Below are 23255 nucleotides of genomic sequence, written 5' to 3' on the forward strand. Positions count from 1 at the left end.
CAGCAAACAGTATGTGACTTTACTGAAGAAAGTTTGAATCTAATGTAAATATAAACTCCAGCCTTCACAGTTTAATAAGACTGTGTAGAACTGGAGAGACTTGTTCACTGCAAGCAAAGAACTTGTCTTCGTGGTAACTGTCTCATAGGAGACAGCTTAATACCATGAAAGACAAATCAGAGGTTGATGACTTTGGTTTCCACTACCTTGGCTGGAAACTTCCTTGAAGGATCTTACTGTTGTTAGCACCGATTTTTTCTCCCCAGGGAGACAGAAAAAGCAAAATAAGATAGAGGATAACACTATGTCAAGGCTTCTAGGTAGAAAAATATGTATAAAGCATATCCAGAAAGTGAAGTTTGTCTTCCGAGTCTATCTTGTGCAACAACTTAAGTAGGTCCAAAGTGCAAATTAGTCACGTGTCCACACATTTATATAATCATAAAGTTAATTATGTCAGAAGTCAAAAGTGCAATTCATATCAAGCAGCTTCTAGCACTTTTAAAATGACTGTCATCATCTTATGCTTAAATCTGTTCTTGCAAAATATAACTGAAAAAACAAAGATTAGAGTAGGGATGTATGAGTAAACATTTGAAATGCTTAGGTAATGAAAGGTGGTTATTGACTCAGATCCGTATTTCTCTCTTTCATGTGTTTTATGTTGTCTTTGGTAATCCCAAAGTTTGTAACATTATGAAATAATCATGTCATACTCTAATTAGACACATTTGTTCAGGTGCCCACCATGCATGGTGGTCGAAGCCTATCAAAGGTATTTGAATAAGTGATAAACTACTCTGACAGCATCTGTTAGAGGTCATAGCAACCATGAATAATCACAAGCACATGCTGAGGCTGTTGGCTGCCTGCATTCACAGCTAGCCAAGTTTCACGATAACTGCTTCTGACACAGCTTCTTTAAAGGATTCAGTGAGAGCTGGGAAGGATCACTGTGCTGTGACAGGACTGTGGGGTGCACTGTCCCACACCTCTTACTTCTCTTGCAAGAGCAAGGCAAACCTTCAGCATCTTGCTTCCCTTGCAAAGAACAGATTTGTGCCTTTCTTTTTATTTCTTGTCATTGTGTCTGAAGCAAATTGCATGCTTCAGTAACTAAGAGTATTTTCTTCTTGGTTATCAGTTACTAGCTGCAATAATGCATTATTACCTTGCTGCTATCTTTCAGATTCTTTTGAAGAAAAAGATGCAGTTTCTGCTGACCTTACTCATGTACAGAGTATTGAGCTTGTCCTGCCTCCTCATGCAAACCATCATGGGAACACTTTTGGTGGTCAGATCATGGCTTGGATGGAGACAGTGGCAAGTATTTCAGCAAGGTATTTTTCTGCATGTGTCTTTGCATATGGTTCTAAATAGCTGTGATTTTAATATGGAAGGTTTCACAGCAATTTGTTTTATGAAAAATACAGAATCAAACTTTGTAACTTTTCTTTCTCCTTGGACTGCAGGGGACCTTTGAACTGTTTGTGTGGTACAGTTCCCACGGTATGCCACACCACAGTGGGAGTCAGATATTCTTCTTCTGTTACAAATGCAGACCCTAAGACAAAAGAGGCTATGTTATCCTCCTGAGAATCTCTGCAGAAATCTCTGAATTTGACATAGGAATAGAAAATGGGCCTCCTTGTGGTTGATGCAGTGTTTTCAAGGCAGAGTAAAGCCAGGATAAACCCAATCCTAACCTTGTATCAATCTGATATCCAAAAATAAACAGCCTTCTAAATGTTAGTCTGGAAAACCTTATGCCAGAAGAAAGAATAAGTCAGAGAAGAATAATCAAAAGAAACAAATTCTGTTTTGTTGGTGCACACACAGAATGAATGTGTAACCTTCAGCACATCACTTAACCTTTCAGTCTTTCTGGGTCCTGCAGCCTAAAGGTTCCAATATTTTTAGCAGTTTAAAGGACTCTGACATCTTTAGGAAATAAATGTCAAGTATTTTTGTAACACCACCTAGCATTGCTTGTCAATACGGCCTAGATGTATAATCATTTAATTTCTCTTCCCCTGGAATCAAACTGTTGTTTTTCTCCCTGCTTGTTCTTGGACAGTATACAAAGCTTGTTTGTAAGCCACTCTTGAGTTTCAGTCTGAATTCTCCTCGCATACCAAGTGACCTAACTCACTACACTGATGCTAGATATGTGTTTGCTTTTGAACTTTAATAATTAAATGACTTCCCAATTCATTATTCATATAGTTTTGATTTATAGCTAGTAGTAGCACTGACAACAACAGATTTTCTGTAGTGGTTGGATGAACAGATTGTTTTGGTAACTTTAGAATACAGTGATCATACTCCAGTGTGTAGTTCCATTGGCTTCAAAGGGTTTGTTTCTGATTTTTGCCATAATATGACCCAAAATATGTACCTATTTTCACTTGTTAAGTTTTACCTAGTGAGAGCCACATTTATGTTTAAAAAGAGAAGGAAGACACCAACAAACCCAACACTGAAAAACATTTATTTGAAATAATGAAACAAAGTCAAACATGATTTGTCATGTTGAAAATTTCAGGAATAATAGTTGGTGACAGAGGCTTGTTGAAAACAGAGATTTTGTAGTTTATGCTTGAGAAATAGCTAGTCTTGTTACAAATCTTTTGTGAGTCCATTCACAATTAGACCTGACCTTTGAATGTGCTAGTTAAGAGTTGATATGGCCACAAACTCTGCTGGAGGAACAGAAGAGGAGGGCTAACCCCTGACAAATAAGTTTTATAAAGGTTACTTACCTCTTTCTCCCCTTTTCCCCTCACTTCCACTTTTTTGACTGGACAGCTGATGAAAATCTTGCAGGTAGCAATGAAGTAATTTGAAAAATAGTAACACTAGTTTGAACCAAACATATGTTTTCTTATTTATTACACTTACAGTGAAAGCACTCATGGCATAATTTCCCAGGAAGAATGGCATATTTAGGGCAAATTTCTGTTTTTAATCCTTGTTTTCAATAATAATTGTGTTTGCATCTTTTTAGTGAACATTGTAAATAAGATCACCATTTAACATTTTAAATCCGAAGAGGACATTATTCTTAATGAAATTACAAAGTTTTTTTAATGTATTAGTCTATTAAAAAGCTGCACCACTCAATTAATTACAGATAATTGTGTTCATTTAACAGTACTGGTACATTAGTTTGCAGAGTGCAGTTCAGTTGAAAGCTGTATTTTCAAGTTTAAAAGCTGCACAGTGAAAAATCTATTCTCATGTGTGCATGTGGGATTATTACTGAGGAGTTTTGCACATGTGCATGAGGACAGAGTGTGTATTTTGAAAGTCTAAAAAAAAAAAATTTGTTATTGTATATTGTTTCCTTTTCGTGCACAGAGATCCTAGCCAAGAGTGGGTTCTTGACCACATTTAGAACTGCTGAAGAAACCTGGGTTTTGCCCACTCTGAAGAGCTTGCAAACTAGCTCTCAGTTCCACAAACTCTTAAGCTATTATCTGTACTGCAGAATTGCTTCTTGAGATGTTGGTGAAGGTCAGAGAAGTAATGAATTGTTTGAATTAGCTAGTGTAGATGACACAGTATTGTAAAACTTCTCCATTAAGAGTGTAGCTGGGTTTGATCAAGTGTGTATCTCTTTGTCCACAGTATTAGCACAAAAACAGCTTTGCCAGTAAAGTCATGAAAAGGGTACTTGCCAGGCACAGACAATCTTCAGTACTAGATCAGCAAGGTTTTACCAGAGTGGCTACAGGCTATTTCACAAGCAGTTCAGAGGGATCCAGTAGAACAACCCAGCTGAACCTGAGTGCATGTAACTGAACACTGTAAAGGATCAGGTCCGAAATAAGAACAAACAGGTGAGCAGATGCAGTATGTGGCTGGAAGCACAAGGGGGGCAGAATGACTTAGATTTGTGTGTTCATAACACTGTTGTGCCCTTAGCTTTTGAAAGTTAGCCAACAGCTCTGTGCTTCTGAATTAATCACTCAGTTCAGCATCTTTCTATGCTTTTGTATGTGTGAAGATAAGTTTCCCTGCTCAGCACTGATTGTGAACTGCTCATAATTTAGTAAATCAAACAAACAAACAAACAAAAAAACCCCAAATCCAAACCTTAATCTGGAAGTTAAATTAATAGGGTGTTTGTTCTTATTTCATATAATACTAGGAAGAAACATCTAACAAAAAAGCAGAAAAATAATTAAGAAGAATAGATAGACTGACATGGCTTTGCTTGAACATTGTTTCCAGTGCTCAACCTTTCTGCTCAGGTTTCTTTTAACTGTTTAAGGGTTTCAGGGTCTGGCATTTTTCATGTACTGAGCAATATCCTACTCCCCATGCAGTCATATAGAAATTAATGAAACTCTGTGAAATTATCTGTAGGAAAGGGATTCATGGTCTAGCTCCAAAATAAGGTAATACCAAGCAGTGAGAATTAATTAGTTGGTGTTTGCAAAGTGTGTTGAAAATGAAACATAACTTTCAAGCTTACGTATTATGTGGCATTATTATCATGTTTGAAGCTTGAATTATATGCTCTTGGAGCTGAAAGTGTGAACTGTATTTCAGTGGGTTATGGAATAAATTACTGTAATGTAGTGATCTTCTAGGTTGTATAAACCTTGTTGCTCTAAACACTACCCAGCTGTTCAAACCTAACAGAGGAGGTTCTTTAACAGGACTGTGTGTTTTCCTCTCTGTCTCTCTTGCTCTCTTTTTCAGCCGCCTTTGTCATTCATATCCCGTCCTGAAAGCAGTCAATATGTTTAAATTCTGGGGACCGTCTGTCGTGGGTGACCGCCTTGTCTTCAATGCCATTGTGAACAATACATTTCAGAACAGGTAAAGCTTTTCATCTGCTTGTCTCTCTTGACTTCTCCAGCACCAGCCTAACCGTGTATTTCAGGTTTGAGCTATCAGTAGGATTTAGATTACTGAATGCATTATTTTTCATGTGGAGCTTCAGTGGATATCTCTGTCTCTGTCTGTATCTATCTATCTGTTTCTGTAGATCTAAATCTGGATCTATCAACATAATCATAGAATCATAGACTCATAGAATGCTTTAGGTTGGAAGGGTCCTTGGACCATCTAGTCCAAGCCCCTGTAGCGTGTAGGGACATCTGCAATTAGATCAGGTGGCTCAGAGCCCCTTCCAACCTGACCTGGAATGTTTCCTCTGCCACCTCTCTGGACAATCTGGACCTTGTATCTAGTCTAAATCTCACCTTTTTATTTTAAAACCATCACCCCTTCCCCTGTTGTTCTCATCATTCTTATAGCACCCCTTCAGGTACTGGAAGGCTGCTATAAGGTCTCCCCAGAGCATTCTCTTCTCCAGGCTGAACAACCCAACTCTCAGCCTGTCCTCACAAGAGAGGTGCTCCAACCCCCTGATCACCTTTGTGGCCCTCCTCTGGACCCACTCCAACAGGTCCATGTCCTTGTGCTGGGGGCCCCAGAGCTGGACACAGTACTCCAGGTGAGGTCTCACCAGAGAAGAGTGGCAGAATCACCTCTCTTGATCTGCTGGCCACGTTTCTTTTGATGCAGCCCAGGATGTAATTTGCCTTCTGGTCTGCAAGTGCATGTATATCTATAATTGTCTGTTTATACCTTCATTTTGAAAAACTTTTCTCAGGGAAGCTTTAAGAAATTGTCTCCCTCTCACTCTCAGTTTAAAGAGCATTTGTAATCAGACACCGGTCCTGCAAACTCAGACCATAAACATCACTGTGAAATTCAGGCATGTTCAAGCAACAAATTGGTCCCACCACTTTGATTCTTCAGAAAATTCCAGCTTGCTGCCAGAATCTTCCTGTCTCAGCATCTGTTGACAAATCTGGTTTCTATTTATTCCTGGTTACTGGCAATAGTCATGCTCTATTTTATTTATTTCTTCCAAGTGTTGTTTTGGGTGTACACAGAGGCGAGGCTTTGCCAGTGCAGTTTGGAATAAAGGGCTACAGACCATCTGAAATTTTATCTTTATCTGAGAATATGGGCAAGATCAGCATGAAACACAGATTTTGGCATGGTGAATGTGTGCTCCTGGAATTTAGTGGTGTGGCTGTTGACCAATCTTGCATAGATCCTGTCTGCTAATGGTTTCTCTCTCTGTCTTCTGTGCATGCATTACTCTTCCTCAGTTTTAGGGCTACTGTTGTGTTTGCCTCAGAGAATGATGCTCCTCTGACCCTTGGCAAAGGGATAGCACCTTCCTGCTAGGCTGTTTCCACATCTACAGGAATGGCATTTTGAGCCAACACACCTTCTGGGTATGCCAGGTGTATGCCAAAACTTATATGGAGCCCTGTTCCAGCAGGAGGACATGTTCAGAAGTTGCAAGAGGTATAGCAAGACAAGATGCAAGAAGGCAGAATCTAAAGTAATTCCTGCTCCTAATTCTGTACACAGGACAAAGGTTATCCTGGCATTGCTGTTTTATGGCTGTTTACTTTGTAGCTGTGTTTGGTCCCCAAAAAATGCCAGCAGGGCGTGAGTTACCTTCATACTATGCTTTTGCTGAATTTGGTCAACTTGGTATCATCCTGTTTACTTTTTCAATATGTTCTCATGGTATGCTTACTGGTGTTCTTATTTTGCTACTGAGCTCACTTCTTGCTCATGTTATTAATGCTATTTAGCTAATGCTATCTTTTCTTTTATTTCTGAAATGTGTATGTCCAGATGGAGTAATTTATTTTGTATGCTACAGAATGGATCTGAGTCAGGCTTCCTGCACGCAAGTGTACAGCAGCCCTGTTTAGTATGTCTCAGGGCTGCTTCTGCATCACTTGTAGTAGTTCAATAATCAGTTTAAACTTTTATTTCAGTGTGGAGGTTGGTGTCCGTGTGGAGGCTCATAACTGTGAAGACTGGATCAAGGACCAAGCCCGGCACATTAACAGCGCATTTCTCATTTTTATCGCTGTAAATGACAAAGGAGAGCAGCTCACCTTCCCCAGAATCAAACCTACTACCAAGGTCAGCACTCATTCTCAGGAGTGGAATGAATGCATACATGAGATGATGAGGTCCAGCCCAGCACATTGCACGCCCCACTGCCAGCCATGGTAACCTTGATGGGAGAGCAAGGACTAAACAGGGCTCTATGCTGAAATGCATCTTGTAGAAGAGAAAAACCCTAAGTGAAACACTTGCCTTGTCTTTGGGTGAGAGATTTGTCATTAACTTCAGTCATCCAAAACTGAGAGGGGTAGTGAAAGGAAATCATCAAGGGAAATTCTGCAGTTAGTTGATGGACAGGGAGGAAGAATGTGCTTTTTTCAATTTTTGCACCTGTCTGCATCAGTCTTGTGCAATCTTCACGGACTAGAAGATGCCCAGACAGAAAAATCTGACTGAAACAATCATCAAGAGAATGAAGTTATATTTATAAACCCTTTATGAAGATGAGAGATAGAGTTAATAAGGAAGTCTGTAGGAATCAAATCCCATGACATGGATGGGCTTTTCTGGTTCCTTTGACATGGAGACTCGGCATGTTTTCCAGGAATTGGTTCCTGAAGCACTCAGAGCACAGAATCATGGGATCACATGATGTTAGGGGTTGGAAGGGACCTCAAGAGATCATCAAGTCCAACCCCCTTGCCAGGGCAGGACCATAGAATCTAGTGCAGGTCACACAGGAATGCATCCAGATGAGTCTTGAAAGTCTCCAGAGAAGGAGACTCCACAACCTCTATGGGGAGCTCATTCCAGTGCTCTGTGACCCTCAAAGTGAAGAAGTTCCTCCTCATGTTGAGGTGGAACCTCCTGTGCTGTAGTTTTTATCCATTGCCCCTTGTCGTATCACAGGGTGCAACTGAGAAGAGCACATTGCTGACCAATGGATAACTTGTTATCCACTAGGATTCCCAGGTCCTTCTCCATGGGTCTGCTCTCTAGCAGATCGCCTCCTAACCTGTACTGGTGCAATTTATTAGTCCTTCCTAGATGGAGGTCCTTCAGAGTCAAGCGAATGAGTCTGTAAAAATGAGTATGTGCTCAAGATAGTTTAAACTTTCAGTGGTCCTTTGACTGAAAGGGACAGCTGGTATGGAAGTGCTCTACAAAACAGGCAAGAGATGTCTTCAAATAATAGTATGTAGTCCTTGGTTTAAAGAAGTCTGAGATGCACTAACCTGGAAATTATTCTTATTCCAGAAGCTACATGTTAGATCTTACAAGCAGAGGAGAAAGAAACTTTCTCTAATGTGGCATATCCTTCAAGATAACAAGTTCTGCTACCTTTAATGCATTTTGGTGTGGTGTGTGCTCTTGTGTCACTCCATGCTTCAGAAAAAAACAATACCCTATCAGGGTAATAGCAAAGGGAGGGAAAGACATGCTACCTTGAAAGGCATATCACATCTGTTTGCACAGTGCTTGTTCTGTGTCCCAGATCCATGTACGTTAAAAATTAAATTCTTCCATGCTTCCTTTGTGCTTTGAACACCAGACGATGAAGATGAATTGGATGAATAGTTTATTTGGTGAGTGACACATTTAGAAAGAATAGAATGTGTGTAATGCACTGCCCTGCTGCTGGTTTAGGACCAAAAAGTGCTAGCAGTGTGCACTTTTTTATTGGATTGTTTTTGCAAACTTAAGGGAATATTGTCAAGTCAATAGTGAATCACTGACTCGGGTGAACCTGAGGAAAGTCCAGTGTACAGACCACAATTCTCTATTTATTTGCAATATACCTGTAGCATTTGTCCATCTTCTGTCTTTTTTTTAGACTTTCTTTAGACTAAAATAATCAGAGGTGTTACTATCTGGTTTACTTTTTACAAAGGATGGTGTGAGGCGATACCATGCAGCTATTGCCCGAAGTAGAATTCGACTAGCCAGGTATTGTTGGGTTACAAGGGGAGCTTGATTTAAAAAAAAGACAAAACAAAACAAACTTTTTTGTGTATCCTACACTTCTTAAATAGTCAAAGTCCTCTCAAATATAACTGTTATGTTAGCTTTTCAAATAATTTTGCCACAGTTGCACTGAAATTGATAGAGGCTACTCACTTCAAAATTATTTTGCTCACTAGATTATTTAGCTTGCCCATCTTTTTTGGCAAGAAAAAGGAGTTACTGCAAACCTATCTTGCAACTGAAAATTGATAAAACATCTGTAAATAATTTAGAAGACCCTTTAGACTACAGAAGTGATTGTGTGTAGAACGTATAGAAGTAAGTGTAAGGAGCCAATTCACATCATTATTCTTCTTCTCTTGCACTTTGTTTTAGGAAATGCATGATGTCTGCTAAAGAAGTCAAATCTGATCCTTGGGAGAGAAGCAACCAGGTAAACTGTAGATAGTGTCATATTGTCTACTTGCATAAAATGGTGTATTTCTGCACTTTTTGAGTGTCTAAAACAGTTGTACAGGGCCTATCAGTTTCCAAAGTGGACTTTCTGTACTTTAGTCATGGAAGAATAGATAAACTTGTCATAAGATGAACATTCCTTAAGATGGACTCTTTTAATAGTCTCTTTAGCAGCCAGACTGTAAGATCTCCTACAGATTTATATTCCAGTGTCCTCATCTTATATAAAACCTGCATTCTTCTGTAAAGAATTGTTTGGGTTGCTTTTTATGTTCCTTTATTCAGCCTCTGACTTTCTCAAATATTGCTGTCAGGAGATGATTTAGTGAATACTAAAAGTGGGGGATAAAGGGGTTTGGCAATGCCAACAGGTGGATGAACAGTGAAATAGTGTGAAGCTTGTTTCTGTGGAAAAGAGATTGTTCATAGATGCTTTGCATCAAGTGGTATGTGCAAGTGGTATGTAGAAGGCTTGGACGTGCTAGGCCACAGAATGTGGCTGAATGTCTCAGTGTCTAAAACAATGGCTCAGTTTTCATTATGTATAAGATCTTAGTGGCTCCCAGAAATTTACCTGGGTCTTCCTTCCATTACTTGAAAAAATAAATAACTGAGAATTACAATGCAGAAAGTGATTTGCAGTTGACAGTTGCATCGTCACTGTTTGAAGCAGCATTTCTTTTCTTCAAAGGAATAAATGAAAATATGCATACAATGATACAAATGGCTTATTTAAGATTTATTTAATATTAAGTTAAAACTTGCCATTAAAGACTCTAAAGCTGTATTCTTTTTGTACTCTGGTTAAATAAGAACTCCGTTCACTGCAGTCAAGCATAAATAATGGATATATTTGCATTTTCTCCTCTCTGAGCCTGCTGTGTAAAGCAATTGCCAAGACAGACCACAGCTTGATAGCAGTGAAAAGGTTAATTTTCTAGTGGATTTTAATTACTTAGGAGGTAGATGGACAAAAACATTAATTTAGTGGTCTGAGAGGTTACCTTTATTATCTTTCTGGTGGTCACAGTTTTTCTGCGCTACTATATAATTGGAGAAGCCAAAAGTAGTATTTTGTTGCTGCTTAATTAGGGTTGTTTTGCCAACAGCCAAGTGAGCACATAATCTGGCTATTGAAACTAATTCAGAAACTACTGGACTGTGTTTGGAGATGTGTATGAGGAAAACCATATTTGCTTGCAACTGAGGGGTAATGATAGAAAAAGAGTTGCATTTCTTCAGTGTTTAGTGAAACGTACCTTTGTCCCTTCATTTTTAGAAATGTGTCTTGTGTTTCAGGCATACATGAGTTACAGCAATATAGCTGCACTGACACAGCTAGCAGCAAAATCAGGATGGGACATAACCAGTACACTGGATGGTGTAAGTGTGCAATTGTGGAATTGCTCTGTAGCCACTTTAGTTATGTTTCACCATAAGAGGTGGGTGGAGAAAAGCAGTATTTTACATTTGTAAATAAATACATTGCCTGAGCAGCGTTTGGTTTTATTATCTCTGGGGCTGAAAATCAAAACTCTTGGAGTTTTCCTGAAATGCTGCAAAGCAAACTCTAATTATGCAGAGTGCTGGACATGCCTGGATGACCTGGAAGTGTCATAGGGCTCTTCAAAGATGATCTGAACAGCTGGTGGACGTAGGACTTGGGATGCTAGAGGGGCAGGCTTGCCAGCAACTGATCAGTTGTGCTTGTTCAGGAATAGCAGGCTGCCCAGGGTGGTGGTGGAGTTGCCGTCTCTGGAGGTGTTCAAAAACTCTGTGGATATGGCACTTTCAGGACATGGTTCAATGGCTGTGGTGGTGTTGGGTCAGTGGTGGGACCATCACTGGATCTTAGAGGTGCTTTCCAACAAACAAATTTTCCACGATTCTATGACATATCTCATTTGTGTGAAGATACCTTTTTGCCACATCTGCCATAGTTCTGTGGTTTTGCCAAATGTTTTGATCCACTGAAACACCAAAGTTGGGCAACTTAGTTTAAGCAGCGCTGCTAGCAATCTGAGGGGCTTCTTGTGTCACTGTGATATGCAAAATGAGTTCAACAGTTTGTAATATACTGCCTTTACCAGCTTTGCAACATGGGAGATGTTTGTAAGCAGCCATAGGCAGTATCCTGTGATTGTTACAAGCGGGCACTGCCAGTCAGCAGGTGGCAACAATTTATATACCATATTTTTCAGTCCCTGTCTTCTTGGAAGATCACTTGACTCTTTTTCTATGCATGCTTTTCCTTTCAGGTATTTTTCTTCCTGCCCTTTTTCTGTGCAAAAATTACAAAAGCTGGAAAGCAAATCACCTCTCTGTCCACTGTTGGTGTAACAAGCTCAAAATCAGTAAGGAACCTTGTGTAAGCCAGTTGTAAGATAGGAAGATGCTATTGAGAAAACCTGTAGTGAGATAATTTAGCTGGGAAAACTAATTTTTAATCTACTTGCAGTGCATGTTTTGCAAACTACCAAGAGATAGCTGTTAAGGTTTGGTTTCTGTAATATGATTAGTGACTGGCCAATTACTCCAAAATCATAAAAATTGGGAGATACTTTGGGACAAGAAAAGACACTTAACAATCTTTAGTCTGACCTTCTATATGTCACAGGATATGAAACTTAGTGATATGGTCAATAAGCTTCTTGATTAAGAGCATATATAAGTGATAAGGACTTCCAGTGATGGCACATCTGCCAGGTCTATGTGTAGTTTGTTCCAGTGGTTAATAACTTTTAGTAAACACTACTGTGCCAAATTGTGATGGTTTGGAACTGTCTTTTTAATTTTTCCTTGCAAAATTCAGAACAGAGAAAGTGAAAGAATGTAAATAAGTCACTATTGGGTGTAAGAAAGCAAAATAACGATTGTTCTAAACACTTCCATCGGATAGATAGAAATGTTTAAGAACTATTACCCAAAACAAAGTAGGCATTCTGCACATTCTGCATTCTGCAGTGGGGGCAGTTGCTGGGCTGTCTGGCTGCTGTTTTCTTCTTCTTCTCTTCTGGCTGAAGATAACACGTACTGACCTTGGCAGCTAAGTTAACAACTTTCTGCTTAATAAACTCTGCTTCTCTGTCCAGGGGGGCCTGGGGGGAAGCACCTGGGAGAGAGAGAGGCCCCTTTGGGAGGGTCCCCTTGGGGGGAAGCAAAGGGAGATTGGTTGTGCTTTTCTGTTGATTGTATATATTTGTGAATGTTGTGAATTTTGTATATTTGTACATATTCATTGCATTTCATCGTAGATTTTAGACTCTGCTTGTAAATACAGCCTTCATTTGCTTCCAGATTGGGCTAGCCTGGTTATTGTCAGTGGGGGGGAATTTCAGCTCACACTGACACACAAACAAAGGACAGCACTTACACTGAAAAAAGCAAGCTTGAGTGACCAGATTGACACACTGAGTGTTTTTTTCAACCGTCTGCTATCCATGTGAAACTTGATTTTTGCTTCCACTGGGACTGCCACAATCTCAGTTTCTTTCTTAACCCTAGATTCTTGAAACCTGTAATAGAATCAGCACCAAATGTTATGAAGTTCATACAAAAAACCCCAGAACAACCAAAACCCTAAAACAACCAAACAAAACCTGTGAAAAATCAAACAAACAAAAAACCCCACCCCAAAACAACAAATCCCATGCATTTTAAATATCATGTTACTTCTCTCTCAGCAAGCCAGCAGGTACCTTCCAGTACTGCTGAAGACTGGAACTTTCTCCCCTTTTTGGAGTCTTGTTAGTAAGATCTGCCTCTAAACCACTTAGGTCTTACCTGGTGGAGACTCTCAAGTAGCTTTTCCTAGCTGTTCCTTCACCTAATTGAAGTAGGTATCTGAAACTCAGCAAAATCTGGCCCAGCCAGGATATAGGATGAAAATCATACTGATGCTGTCAAAGGATGGGAAGTAGCCATCCATTCCCATTGTTCTGGACTTTTCTGCATAGTCCAGCATTGTCAGCCACTAGATATTCCTTAAAGAAGTGTCAGGGGTCGAGGATAGCACACTATATATATATATTTTTTTTTTTCCTGGAAGGATGTCTGCAGCGAACAGTGCCACCTTGATTGCTGGGTATTCCATTAGTCAGTCTTACTTGGCATCTACTTTCAGGCATAAGGTTGACTGCTGACAAAGTGTGAATGTCATCAGTAGGCAGAGGGTACATCTGTCACCATATGTGACTGTATCTTTACCTCTGAATTAACTCACTAGGTGGATTAGATTTGTTCTTTGGCAAAGAAAACAAGAGTAAAACTAATCTTGGACTTCACCTATACAACTCCTCCACTTGAGCATACTCTGAAGTACGTGCTCCAATCCCTAAATGCTGTTCCAGGTACAGCTCTGCCAGCTCCAGTTAATGAGACTTACCACCTTGGCAAATGTTACTTTGATTCGTTTGTCACTGTCTCCTGATCACTGTTGTCACATTTGCAAGTGTGAGTACAAGGGAGTATTTCTTAAAAACCTGTATCTAGCTGAGAACATTACATCATCCTTCCTTAAGCAATGCAGGCCACCACACACATCTCACATCATGTTTACTGCAGTCATGCATCAGGTCTTGGTCCAGCTACTTAAGGCTATACAGAGGTGTAAGCACAGAATAAGAACTTAGCCTTCAACGATAGACATGCATAGCAGCCTCTCCAGTCTCTGCAGTGTCTGTAGAATGATTTCTTGGGGAGAGGCTTAAAGAGCAAATAGGGATCAGGTAGCAATGCTGATCAGTGCTCTGCCTGAAGGCATTCATACTTAGGAAAGGAGACTGTCAAAGACATAAGACTGAACTGTATTTTGGGGTGAAATATTATACTCAGCAGATTTCGCAGAGCAGCATGTTCTTCTCTGTGTGCAGGGGACTTGTTCCCTTTCCCCTGGAACTAGAAATTACCCCAATGTGATTGACAGTTCTTGAAGGTGGAAAGTGGCACTGTGAACAATTTGTCCTAGAGCTACAAGACTTGTAGGCCTATAGTAATAATGAAGCCTTGCCAGTCCTCACTTAGCAGGGAGGTGTTTTAACAGCTTCACCTCCTACTTTGTTTTGTGATTTTTCAGTCCTAGAAGACTTCTAAGACAACATGATTTCTCTTCTATGTCTTAGAACAATATTGATCCATGCAACCTGTAGCTGGTTTCTAGAGCTCTCAAGCCTCACATTTTATGCCAAGTTTTACATCAGCAAAGTACTTGCTCGATTATCTTTTTTTTTCTTTTTTCTTTTTTTTCTTCTTATTCCAAAACATGTAAATACAAAACCATGCAACATCTTGTTGTTGCACAAATGTTCCATTAACCAGAAGACTGATAATTTTTGATACAGAAGAAAAAAAAAAAAGAAAAAGGGGACAGAGATGATGAAGCTTGTGAATTCTGTGTAATTTAGAAATTAAAATCTGTTAAAACTTTTCAGGATTTGAGAAGCAGTTTAGCACATCAGATTACAATTTGGGAATAATGTTCACTAATTCTTCCATTATTCAGGGTTTATGAAATGTGCCAAGCCCTTCTTTTGCAAGGATTGTGTACATACTGTTATGTGCATGTTACTCCTTCTGAATTCTCTCTGCTAGAATTTTAAGCCTATGAATAGAAATAGAGCCAAAATAATCAAGATACTGTGAGTGTGGGGCAAGGATCATAGAGTCATATTGTCATAGAATCATTAAGGTTGGAAAAACCCTCTAAGATCATCAAGTCCAACCATCAACCCATAGAATCATAGAATTGTCAGGGTTGGAAGGGACCTCAAGGATCATCTGGTTCCAAACCCCCTGCCATTGGTAGGGACTCTTCACAGTAGATCAGGTTGCTCAGAGGCACATCCAACCTGGCCTTAAAATACTCCAGGGATGAGGCTTCCACCACCTCCCTGGACAACCTGTTCCAGTGTCTCACCACCGTCATGGTGAAGAATTTCCTCTTATCGTCCAATCTTAATCTACCAATTTCTTTTTTTGTTCCATTCCCCCTAGTTGTATCCCTACCTGACACCCTAAAAGGTCCCTCACCAGCTTTCTTGTAGGCCCCCTTAAGGTACTGGAAGGCCACAATAACGTCTCCTTGGAGCCTTCTCCTCTCCCGACTGAGTAGCCCCAACTCTCTCAGTCTGTCTCTGTAGGAGAGGTGTTTCATTCTCGTGGCCCTTCTCTGAACACTTTCCAGGACATCCAGATCCTTTTTGTAATAGGAGCTCCATCACCATTGTTGTCATTAAACCATGTCTCAAAGTGCCATGACTACATATGTGATTTTTGGACACCTCTGGGAACGGTGACCCCCACCAACTCCCCAGGCAGCCTGTTCCCGGTACATGTATGGAAATTTTATGTGATATCCAACCTAAACCTCGCGTGGTGCAACTTGACTCTGTTTCATCTTGTCCTATTACTTGTTACTTGGGAGAAGAGATCAACCCCCACCTCACTGCAGCATCTTTTCAGGTAGTTGTAAAGCACAATAAGGTTTTCCCTCAGCCTTCTCTTATCCACACTAAACAATCCCAGCTCCCTCAGCCACTCCTCTTACTTTTTGTTCTTCAGACTCTTCACCAGCTTCATTGATCATCTCTACGTTTTCCAGAAACTCAATGTTCTTCTTGTAGTGAGGAGCCCAAAACTGTGCACAGTATTCAAGGTGTGGTCTTGCCAGTGCTGGGTGCAGGGGCAGGGTCACCTCCCTGCTCCTGCTGCCCACACTGTTCCTGATACAGCCCACTATGGTGTTGGCCTTCTTGGCTGCATGAGCACACTGCTGGCTCTTGTTCAGAGAGCTGTCAGCCAGCACACTCAGGATCTTCTCTGCTGGGCAGCTTTCCACTCACTCTGCCTCAAGCCTGCCTGCATCATTGCCTGGGTTTGTTGTGACCTGAGTGCAGGAACCTGGCACTGGGCATTATCAAACCTCATAAACTGAAATATCAGTGCAGCCTGTCCAGATCTCTCTGCAGAGCCTTCCTACCTTTGTGCACATCAATATTCCCACTTAATTTGGTGTCATCTGCAAACTTGCTGAAGGGGCACTCAATCCCCTCATCCAGATCACAGATAAAGATATTAAAGAGAGCTGGCCCAAATGCTAAGCCCTGAGGAACAGGTTTAACTCCATTCACCACCACTCCCAGCTGGGCCTAGCCATCCAGCAATTTTTTCACCCAGCAAAAAGTGCAGGTGTCTGAGCCATGAGCTGCCAGATTCTCCAGGGGAATGCTGGGGAGGACAGTGTCAAAGACTTTTCTGTAGTCCAGGTAACCAACATCCCTAGCCTTTTCCTCATCTGCTAAGCAGGTCACCTGGTCGTAGAAGGAGGTCAGATTGGTCAAGTAGGACCTGCCTTTTATGAAATCCTTCATGAAGAGAGACAAACTATGCTATGAAATAGTATTCCAGTGCTTCACGCTAAGGAACAGGGGAGGAAAATACGATGTTTTGGAAAGAGAAATGTTGAGTCCTTGCAGGAAAAGGAGGCATAGGCCAATGTCTGACTGATTTGCCTCAACAGGGGGAGCTGAAGTAATTAAGCTCTCCTAATTGAATACAAACTACTGGACTGCACAAGTTGGAGATCAAAGAGGTAATCCATATGTATGATCCAAAATCATCCTCAGAGTTCAGAAAAGGCTCCTGTGAAAATCTGTTCCCTTTTTGATGTTTCTAGATAAGCTTCCCAAAGCTGCAATGTGCAGTGGCTCGGTTTGTCTTATTTTGATAAAATGTCACACATACTCCAAGTATGCTTGCCTCACCTAGTGTGGCCTCAATTCAGCTTGCTCCTTCTCACCAGTGCCACATCCAATTGATTCTACTCTGTAGTTTCAAATTTCTGGAAAGCTTTGAATGACCATCACCTTCAGATACTTTATATAAACCTACCTTAATAAAGTTGCTTCTATTTCTTCCTTAAATTGTATGTTACCTTTTGTTGCTCTCCCATATTTATGCTCTATTTCTGTAACTCAACCTGGCTCAAGAGCAAAGGCTAAGAAAACAGTAAACATTTTGAACTGGTACTGACCTGCCCAGAAGTCAAAACTCCCGTCATCAGTCCCTGATGCCAAATTCACAAAAATAATTGTTGTCCTATTAGGTTTTGCAGTGAGCTGTCTCTCTGTGAGCAGAATTCCTATCAGAAGGCTGAGAAGAGGTTTTAATCCTTTTTTTTTTTCCCCCCAAGGCACCTGTAGTTGAAGGGTGTTTAAAGACTATATATGCATAGTGCAATTAAGAGGTCATACTGGCCTCTAGCTCATTCAGTTCTATTTGCAACCTATCAATGTGTAACATTAATAAGTGTTACAGTATTTATGTTAATAATACATTGGTTTTAATATGTTCACTTTTTTTCAGATAAAAATATGGACTCATGAGAAGGGGGATGTGTTGTCACTCAAAGTTGAAATGCAAGTGAAGGTGCCATCACAGCGAGCTTTCTTGCTTTTGTCTGACTTCACACTCCGCCAACAATGGGACAAACATTTCTTGTAAGAACTTACCTTTTTACTGCTTAAGCCCACTGACAGCTAACCTTTTCTGACACAAATATTTTTGGAGCTGTTGACACTTTCCCACCTAATTAAGAAGAGATTGCTGTAAGAAGCTGACATTAAAGATTCATTAGTCAAACTATGGACTGGGGCTTTTTTTACCTTAAAAATAAAATTTAATTTCTCCTTAGTCTGTGGTCAAAATACAGTTGCCCTGGACTGTCAAAAGAGAGCTGAGGCAGAGGTTACCCTTTTGTAAAATGAATGTAATTCTATGTCTAGACGTGTATGTTAAAAGGTTTAACTTCAGTAAGTGGCATTACAACTTGAGGTGGATTGTGCATGGTCTCTGTAAGAAGTAAGTCAAGGCTGTGTGCTCCTTCAAGTTCATGTTGTTCGAAACACTGATGCCCAGCATCCTTGTGCAGTCAGAGTTAGAAGTCAAAAATTTAGGTTCTTCAGAATGTGTATTTTAAGAAAAACAACATAAAGTGTGTTGGAATTGGAATGGGTTTCTGAATTGCTGTAAAAGGTGCTTGAGGCTTTTTAATTTCCCTTCTATGGTGTAGAAAAATGATTAGAGACAATTGAATTTATATGATATTGACATGGTTCTGTGAATATTCTGTTAAAGGAGAAGTTGTTTCGGTTTGGTTTGGTTTTTTTTTTTTTTTCAGTTAGTCATTGTATCCTGAAACATATCAGTGTAAAAATGGAAGTCTAGGGATATTTGAAAATTTACAGTTTCTGCTGAATTTGTCGCGTGTAACAAATAAGAAATGTTGATTTTCCGTATCTACAGACAAAAATATCAGCCTACTATGCATCCTGACTGACTGGTCCAAATGGAATCCCAGCTTGGCAGTGCTTATTGCTGAGGCAGTAGAAGCTGAAATTAAATAAATCAATTACTGCCAGTGTACAGGAAAACTGATCTTTTTTTTTTTCAGTGAAAATTCAGTGATAGTGATCCAAGACAGTGAAAGAGAATGTCCTACCCAATGTGGTCCCATCTGAATAAGAATAGAACACAACTTTGAACAAAATTTTACCAGTGTTTCATGTCTGTCTTTCCTGTGGTGTGTCAAGTGGACAGTATTTGTTCAATCAACAGGTAGTATGGCTTGCCAACCAATATAATTCCAAACAGGAATTGACAGTAGGCAAAAGATGAGCTTTTACGACATTGCTTCAGCACCTCACAGCACTTTTTAACCATTTTGCAGCATAGAGAGATGGCATTAGGTGAGGTGTTGCAGAGAACTTCACTCTGTGTCCTTCTCTCTTCTTTGCTGTCTGAACATGAAAATTGCAGGCTTAATGTTAGGATGGAATATATATATTTGTACTGTGTTTTTCATAAGAGATGTGTTGCATATATCAGGGTCAGCATGTGTAAATGTGGAAATGTATTTACAGAACTTGTGAGGTCCTGCAGGCTGTGACTGAAGATGAGAAAATCTATTATGTAACATCTCCACCCGTAACTGGCCATAAATCCAAGGATTTTGTGATTCTTGTCTCTCAAAGGCAACCCTCTAAGCCAAGGTGAGTATGCACTTTGGAGCCACACTTCTATTTATTGTTGACCTTTACCTGGGCCTGTTGTTGGCTGACAAAGATGACATTTTATTTTTAAAGGAATTAGGTTAGTAGTTCTTTTAAAATACATCAGTGTCCAAGATTGCACAACCAGATTTGCTTTGCAACATGAGGTTGCAAAGAAGTAAATTCAGAGCATCACGAATTTGCAGTGTAGACCAGTTAGACAGTGACTTGTCATGAGTAGGCTATGAGGGAAAAATAGGCCACGATGCCAAACAGGCAGTTTGGAAAAGAACATGACCCAGGAGGGCCTCTCAACTGGCTGAAGCACACAAATGGGAGTTTCTGTTTGTTTGGGGTTTAGGTGTCATTGTAATTCTATTTAATGTAATTCTGGAGATTTTCTTATTGAAGGAAGTGCTTGGTATTGAAACCTCAATGGGACACAATTTATTGTATCTGCAAATTTTGCTGCAGTATTTGGGTTAAAAAAAAAATCCCTTGATCAATTTGCATACCTTGATACTTTTTTTTAAAATTCTATCTCCTTTTGTTCTTGCATAATGAAATGCGGACAAATGGGACAATTTGGTGCACCTTATAGTTCTTTATCCTCAGTTTCTTTTCTTTTATTCAGTAATTCTTCATGTTAACAGAACATTGCTTCTAAAAGGCAGTGTTCTGTACTGTGCTTGCTTTTTTTCCTTGCCACATCTGGGAACTAAATCACCTTTGCTGGGGCCATACTGTAAAGTCCCTTACTAAAGGTCGGCTCCTAGGCCCTGATTTTGTAAAAGTGGGTCATGGGGAGCAGGATAAATTAAAAAAAAAAAAAAAAGAGGATGTTGTGGGTGATGGCTCTGGCTTCCCACAGAAGTCTTTTTGATTGGAGTCTGACAAAGCCTTAATAAGACCCAAGAGAGCCAAATCTTTTAACATATATCTTTAAACATACAGGAGCTTGTTTGCTTTCATATGAAAATGACATCATTGGTATATTTATGCATACTCTGTAGTCATTTACATCTTTTCTATATCTTGTTTGATTCTTCTCCTTGCTCCACAGTGAACCCTACACAATAGCTGTAAAATCAGTTACCCTCACATCTATGCCACCTTCTTCAGAATACTGCAGAAGTGAAATCCTTTGTGCTGGATTCCAGATCTTCAGTGACAGCAACAGCTCCTGTACAGTGAGTAGCTCTGCAGACCTCAGCTGTGTCTGTTTTTTTAAAGTCTTACATGCACATATAATCTCATTTGACCTGACAGTCTAGAACAGTGGCAGCAATACAACAGAAAAAAACGAGTTATTTTCTCCTGAGTTCAGTGTGGTTATTAAGACATTCTCTACTGCACAATGTGTGTAAAAGTGAAACCTGTCTTGCCCAACTTTGGCCAATCTGAATCTTTGGAATGAAATCTAAACTCAGCACTGGAGATGAATAGGCAGCTCCAGAGAGTAATTCATTCAATCCTAAAATACACTTCTAGAAGTTGTGCATTAAATGGGTCTCTGGTGGTATCGCTCTCTCTGCACTGACTACAGAGAAAGTCAAAGGAATTAGTTCAGATTAAGTGCTGACCTCTAACTCTCCTGTCAGAAATGATGCAATCTGAGTCTCATCTCTGGACCAGTGATAATGTTCCTCTTTTTCAAGGGAAGGCTGTTACTTTGTCAGTTAAGACAATGTATTTCTGACAGCTCTCAATGGCTGGGATTCTTTTCTTGGGCAACAGCTTTGTTCATGAAGCAAGTGTACTTCACAAGGCATGCTCTTTTTGCTAAATATTGCCTTCAGTTGCAGTAGCACTGTGTTTCTGTTTGCATCCATAAAAACTTCGACACTTGTCTAGACTCTGCAAAAAAAGGGCTAACTCTTGCAATCCACAGGCTTTTTGTTTCATTTATTTTTGTTTAAACAGGTGTGTTACTTCATTCAAGTGACATCGGGTGTTATGCCTTACTTGGCTGCAAATCTTACTGGCTCATCAAATTCCATTGAAGACACTGCTTTGGAATGTATAAAGTTCTTGGAGCTGAAAGGCAATGAGTACTGAAGTTAAAAGCAGATTTCTGAAGAGACCTCTAAAGATTATTGAGCAGTACTGGTTTAAATTCCTGCCTGTATCTTGATAGTTCCTCTGCAGGTTAGTTACTTTGGATCATGTAGCCAATACTGTCCTTGAGCCTGAAAGGATCTAGGACAAGCATTTTCTGTCAAATTAAGATTAGGCCCTGGGGTCTAAATTCAGTTTTTAATTCAAAAAAGATTAAGGTTCAGATTCTGCTCTTGGTTGCATTAATGAATTTTATATTAATGGAGGCAGAAGTTGGGCTAGTAGAACTGTAGCTCTTGAGACTATTTCACTGTTTTAAGGGTACATTGAGCATGATGGCATCCAGTCCACTTACATCAATGAGTGCCACCCTGTACAATTTGCAGAGAAGTGGTGCTACTAAGTAGCTTATCCAGTGCTCTGACCAGGTTCTTGCACACCCATTACCTATGAGTTGATTACATGTTGTATAAATAAGGGTTTGCTAATGTTTGCACTTTTATCTGTTAACACTTGTAATTTATAGGTATCTTTCAATAAATTATTGTTTCTGCAGTTACAAATCATCATACATTTTATTACATTATCTCTGTAATGGCTTCAGAGGTTGCTCCAGAAAGACTGCTTTGTCATGGTGATGGGAGCTGTTGGCCTCCTACAGAAGTGCCGTGACCTCCCGCTGGCAAGTTCTGTGTAAGACTGTTCTGCTAGTGCTGAATAAATGCAGAACAGTAAGACTCTTGGATCCACACACTCAGCAGATGAAGAGGGAGAATGATTTCAGAGGTTTTATTGTCCACTTTGTTTTCCTGCTCTTATTTCTCTTCAAAAGAGCCTTGTTCAGAAAAGGAGTACGATTACTGGCAGTTAGATCATAACATGAATGCAGGGGGGGATGCGAATCAAAGCATGTGAACTGTAGCTGAGCTGTTTGGTCTTACTGTAGTCTCATAATTGGTAGAGTGAGAGCCCTAGGGGTCTGCTACAGTCCCCACTTAGACACATCTTCAGTTTAGCCTACAACCAAATCAAGCTTTCATCAGTGATTCATAGGTTAGAGCATGTCTGCATGTTCTGCATAACGCATGTCTTCCAAGTGCAGCAGGAGAGACACAACTGACGTCCTGGAAGCCCTCTGGTTATGTCAGCCCTTTGAGTCACCTGGCCTCTCAACAAGATGAGTTTAGCTTGGGTACAGCCTTGAACCAAAGCTTTGCTGAACCAGCTGCTGCCTTCTACATCTAGCAAAGGCTGACCACTGCATGCTCTACAACACAGGGATACTCTGGCACTAGCAATAAAAAAAGCAAGGCAGGTCTTTGGACTTCGACTCCGGTGAAGAGAATACAAATCCAGATCCTGATTGTGGATCATCATTTTTATCACATGGCTAAGGTGCAATACCTCAGCCTAAGGAGTGAGAACAGCAAACTTGGGGGAGCTCCTTCCAGAGCACAAAGACTACTGAGGCCTCACTTGCCTCTCCCTGGCTCAGTTGATAATGGAAGGGTCCAGGCCCCTCTGTAGACCTGGAGCTCAGCTGTCTGAGTCCTGCCCCACACTAGCTGAGAGCAAATGACAGCAGATACCCTTGAGTGGGCAGGTAAGTCTCTGTAGTCCCAATGTTTAGTGAACAGAGACACCTAATGTTCAGCTCTGAAAACATGCATGACTCATCTCATTCTCAGAGGAAGTGCACAAACACCGCCTGCACCACAGATTTCTTAGCTATTTGGGTTGCTTCCTATGCAGCACAGTTTGCTCAGCCCTTCCAGTAGCTCCAAAGCTATCTGGAAAACATTATTTGGCATCTTTTTAATACTAGTATTC

The 23255-nt window shown here is 40.3% G+C and overlaps 1 protein-coding gene across 1 annotated transcript in view; it reads left to right on the plus strand.

Annotated features, from left to right (window-relative positions):
- ACOT12 (acyl-CoA thioesterase 12) overlaps nucleotides 1–21425 on the plus strand; it is a 33287-nt gene extending 11862 nt beyond the window's left edge. The window contains exons 6-15 of the mRNA XM_054398278.1: nucleotides 1190–1340; nucleotides 4711–4830; nucleotides 6825–6975; nucleotides 8792–8847; nucleotides 9241–9298; nucleotides 10621–10704; nucleotides 17683–17816; nucleotides 19239–19367; nucleotides 20431–20557; nucleotides 21291–21425. Coding sequence (XP_054254253.1) covers nucleotides 1190–1340; nucleotides 4711–4830; nucleotides 6825–6975; nucleotides 8792–8847; nucleotides 9241–9298; nucleotides 10621–10704; nucleotides 17683–17816; nucleotides 19239–19367; nucleotides 20431–20557; nucleotides 21291–21425 — 1145 coding nt within the window. The remainder of the gene's footprint in view (nucleotides 1–1189; nucleotides 1341–4710; nucleotides 4831–6824; nucleotides 6976–8791; nucleotides 8848–9240; nucleotides 9299–10620; nucleotides 10705–17682; nucleotides 17817–19238; nucleotides 19368–20430; nucleotides 20558–21290) is intronic.
- Nucleotides 21426–23255: the final 1830 nt, after the last annotated feature.

The sequence above is a fragment of the Indicator indicator genome, chromosome Z (genome assembly GCF_027791375.1).
Source record: "Indicator indicator isolate 239-I01 chromosome Z, UM_Iind_1.1, whole genome shotgun sequence".
In the NCBI taxonomy this organism is placed as follows: domain Eukaryota; kingdom Metazoa; phylum Chordata; class Aves; order Piciformes; family Indicatoridae; genus Indicator; species Indicator indicator.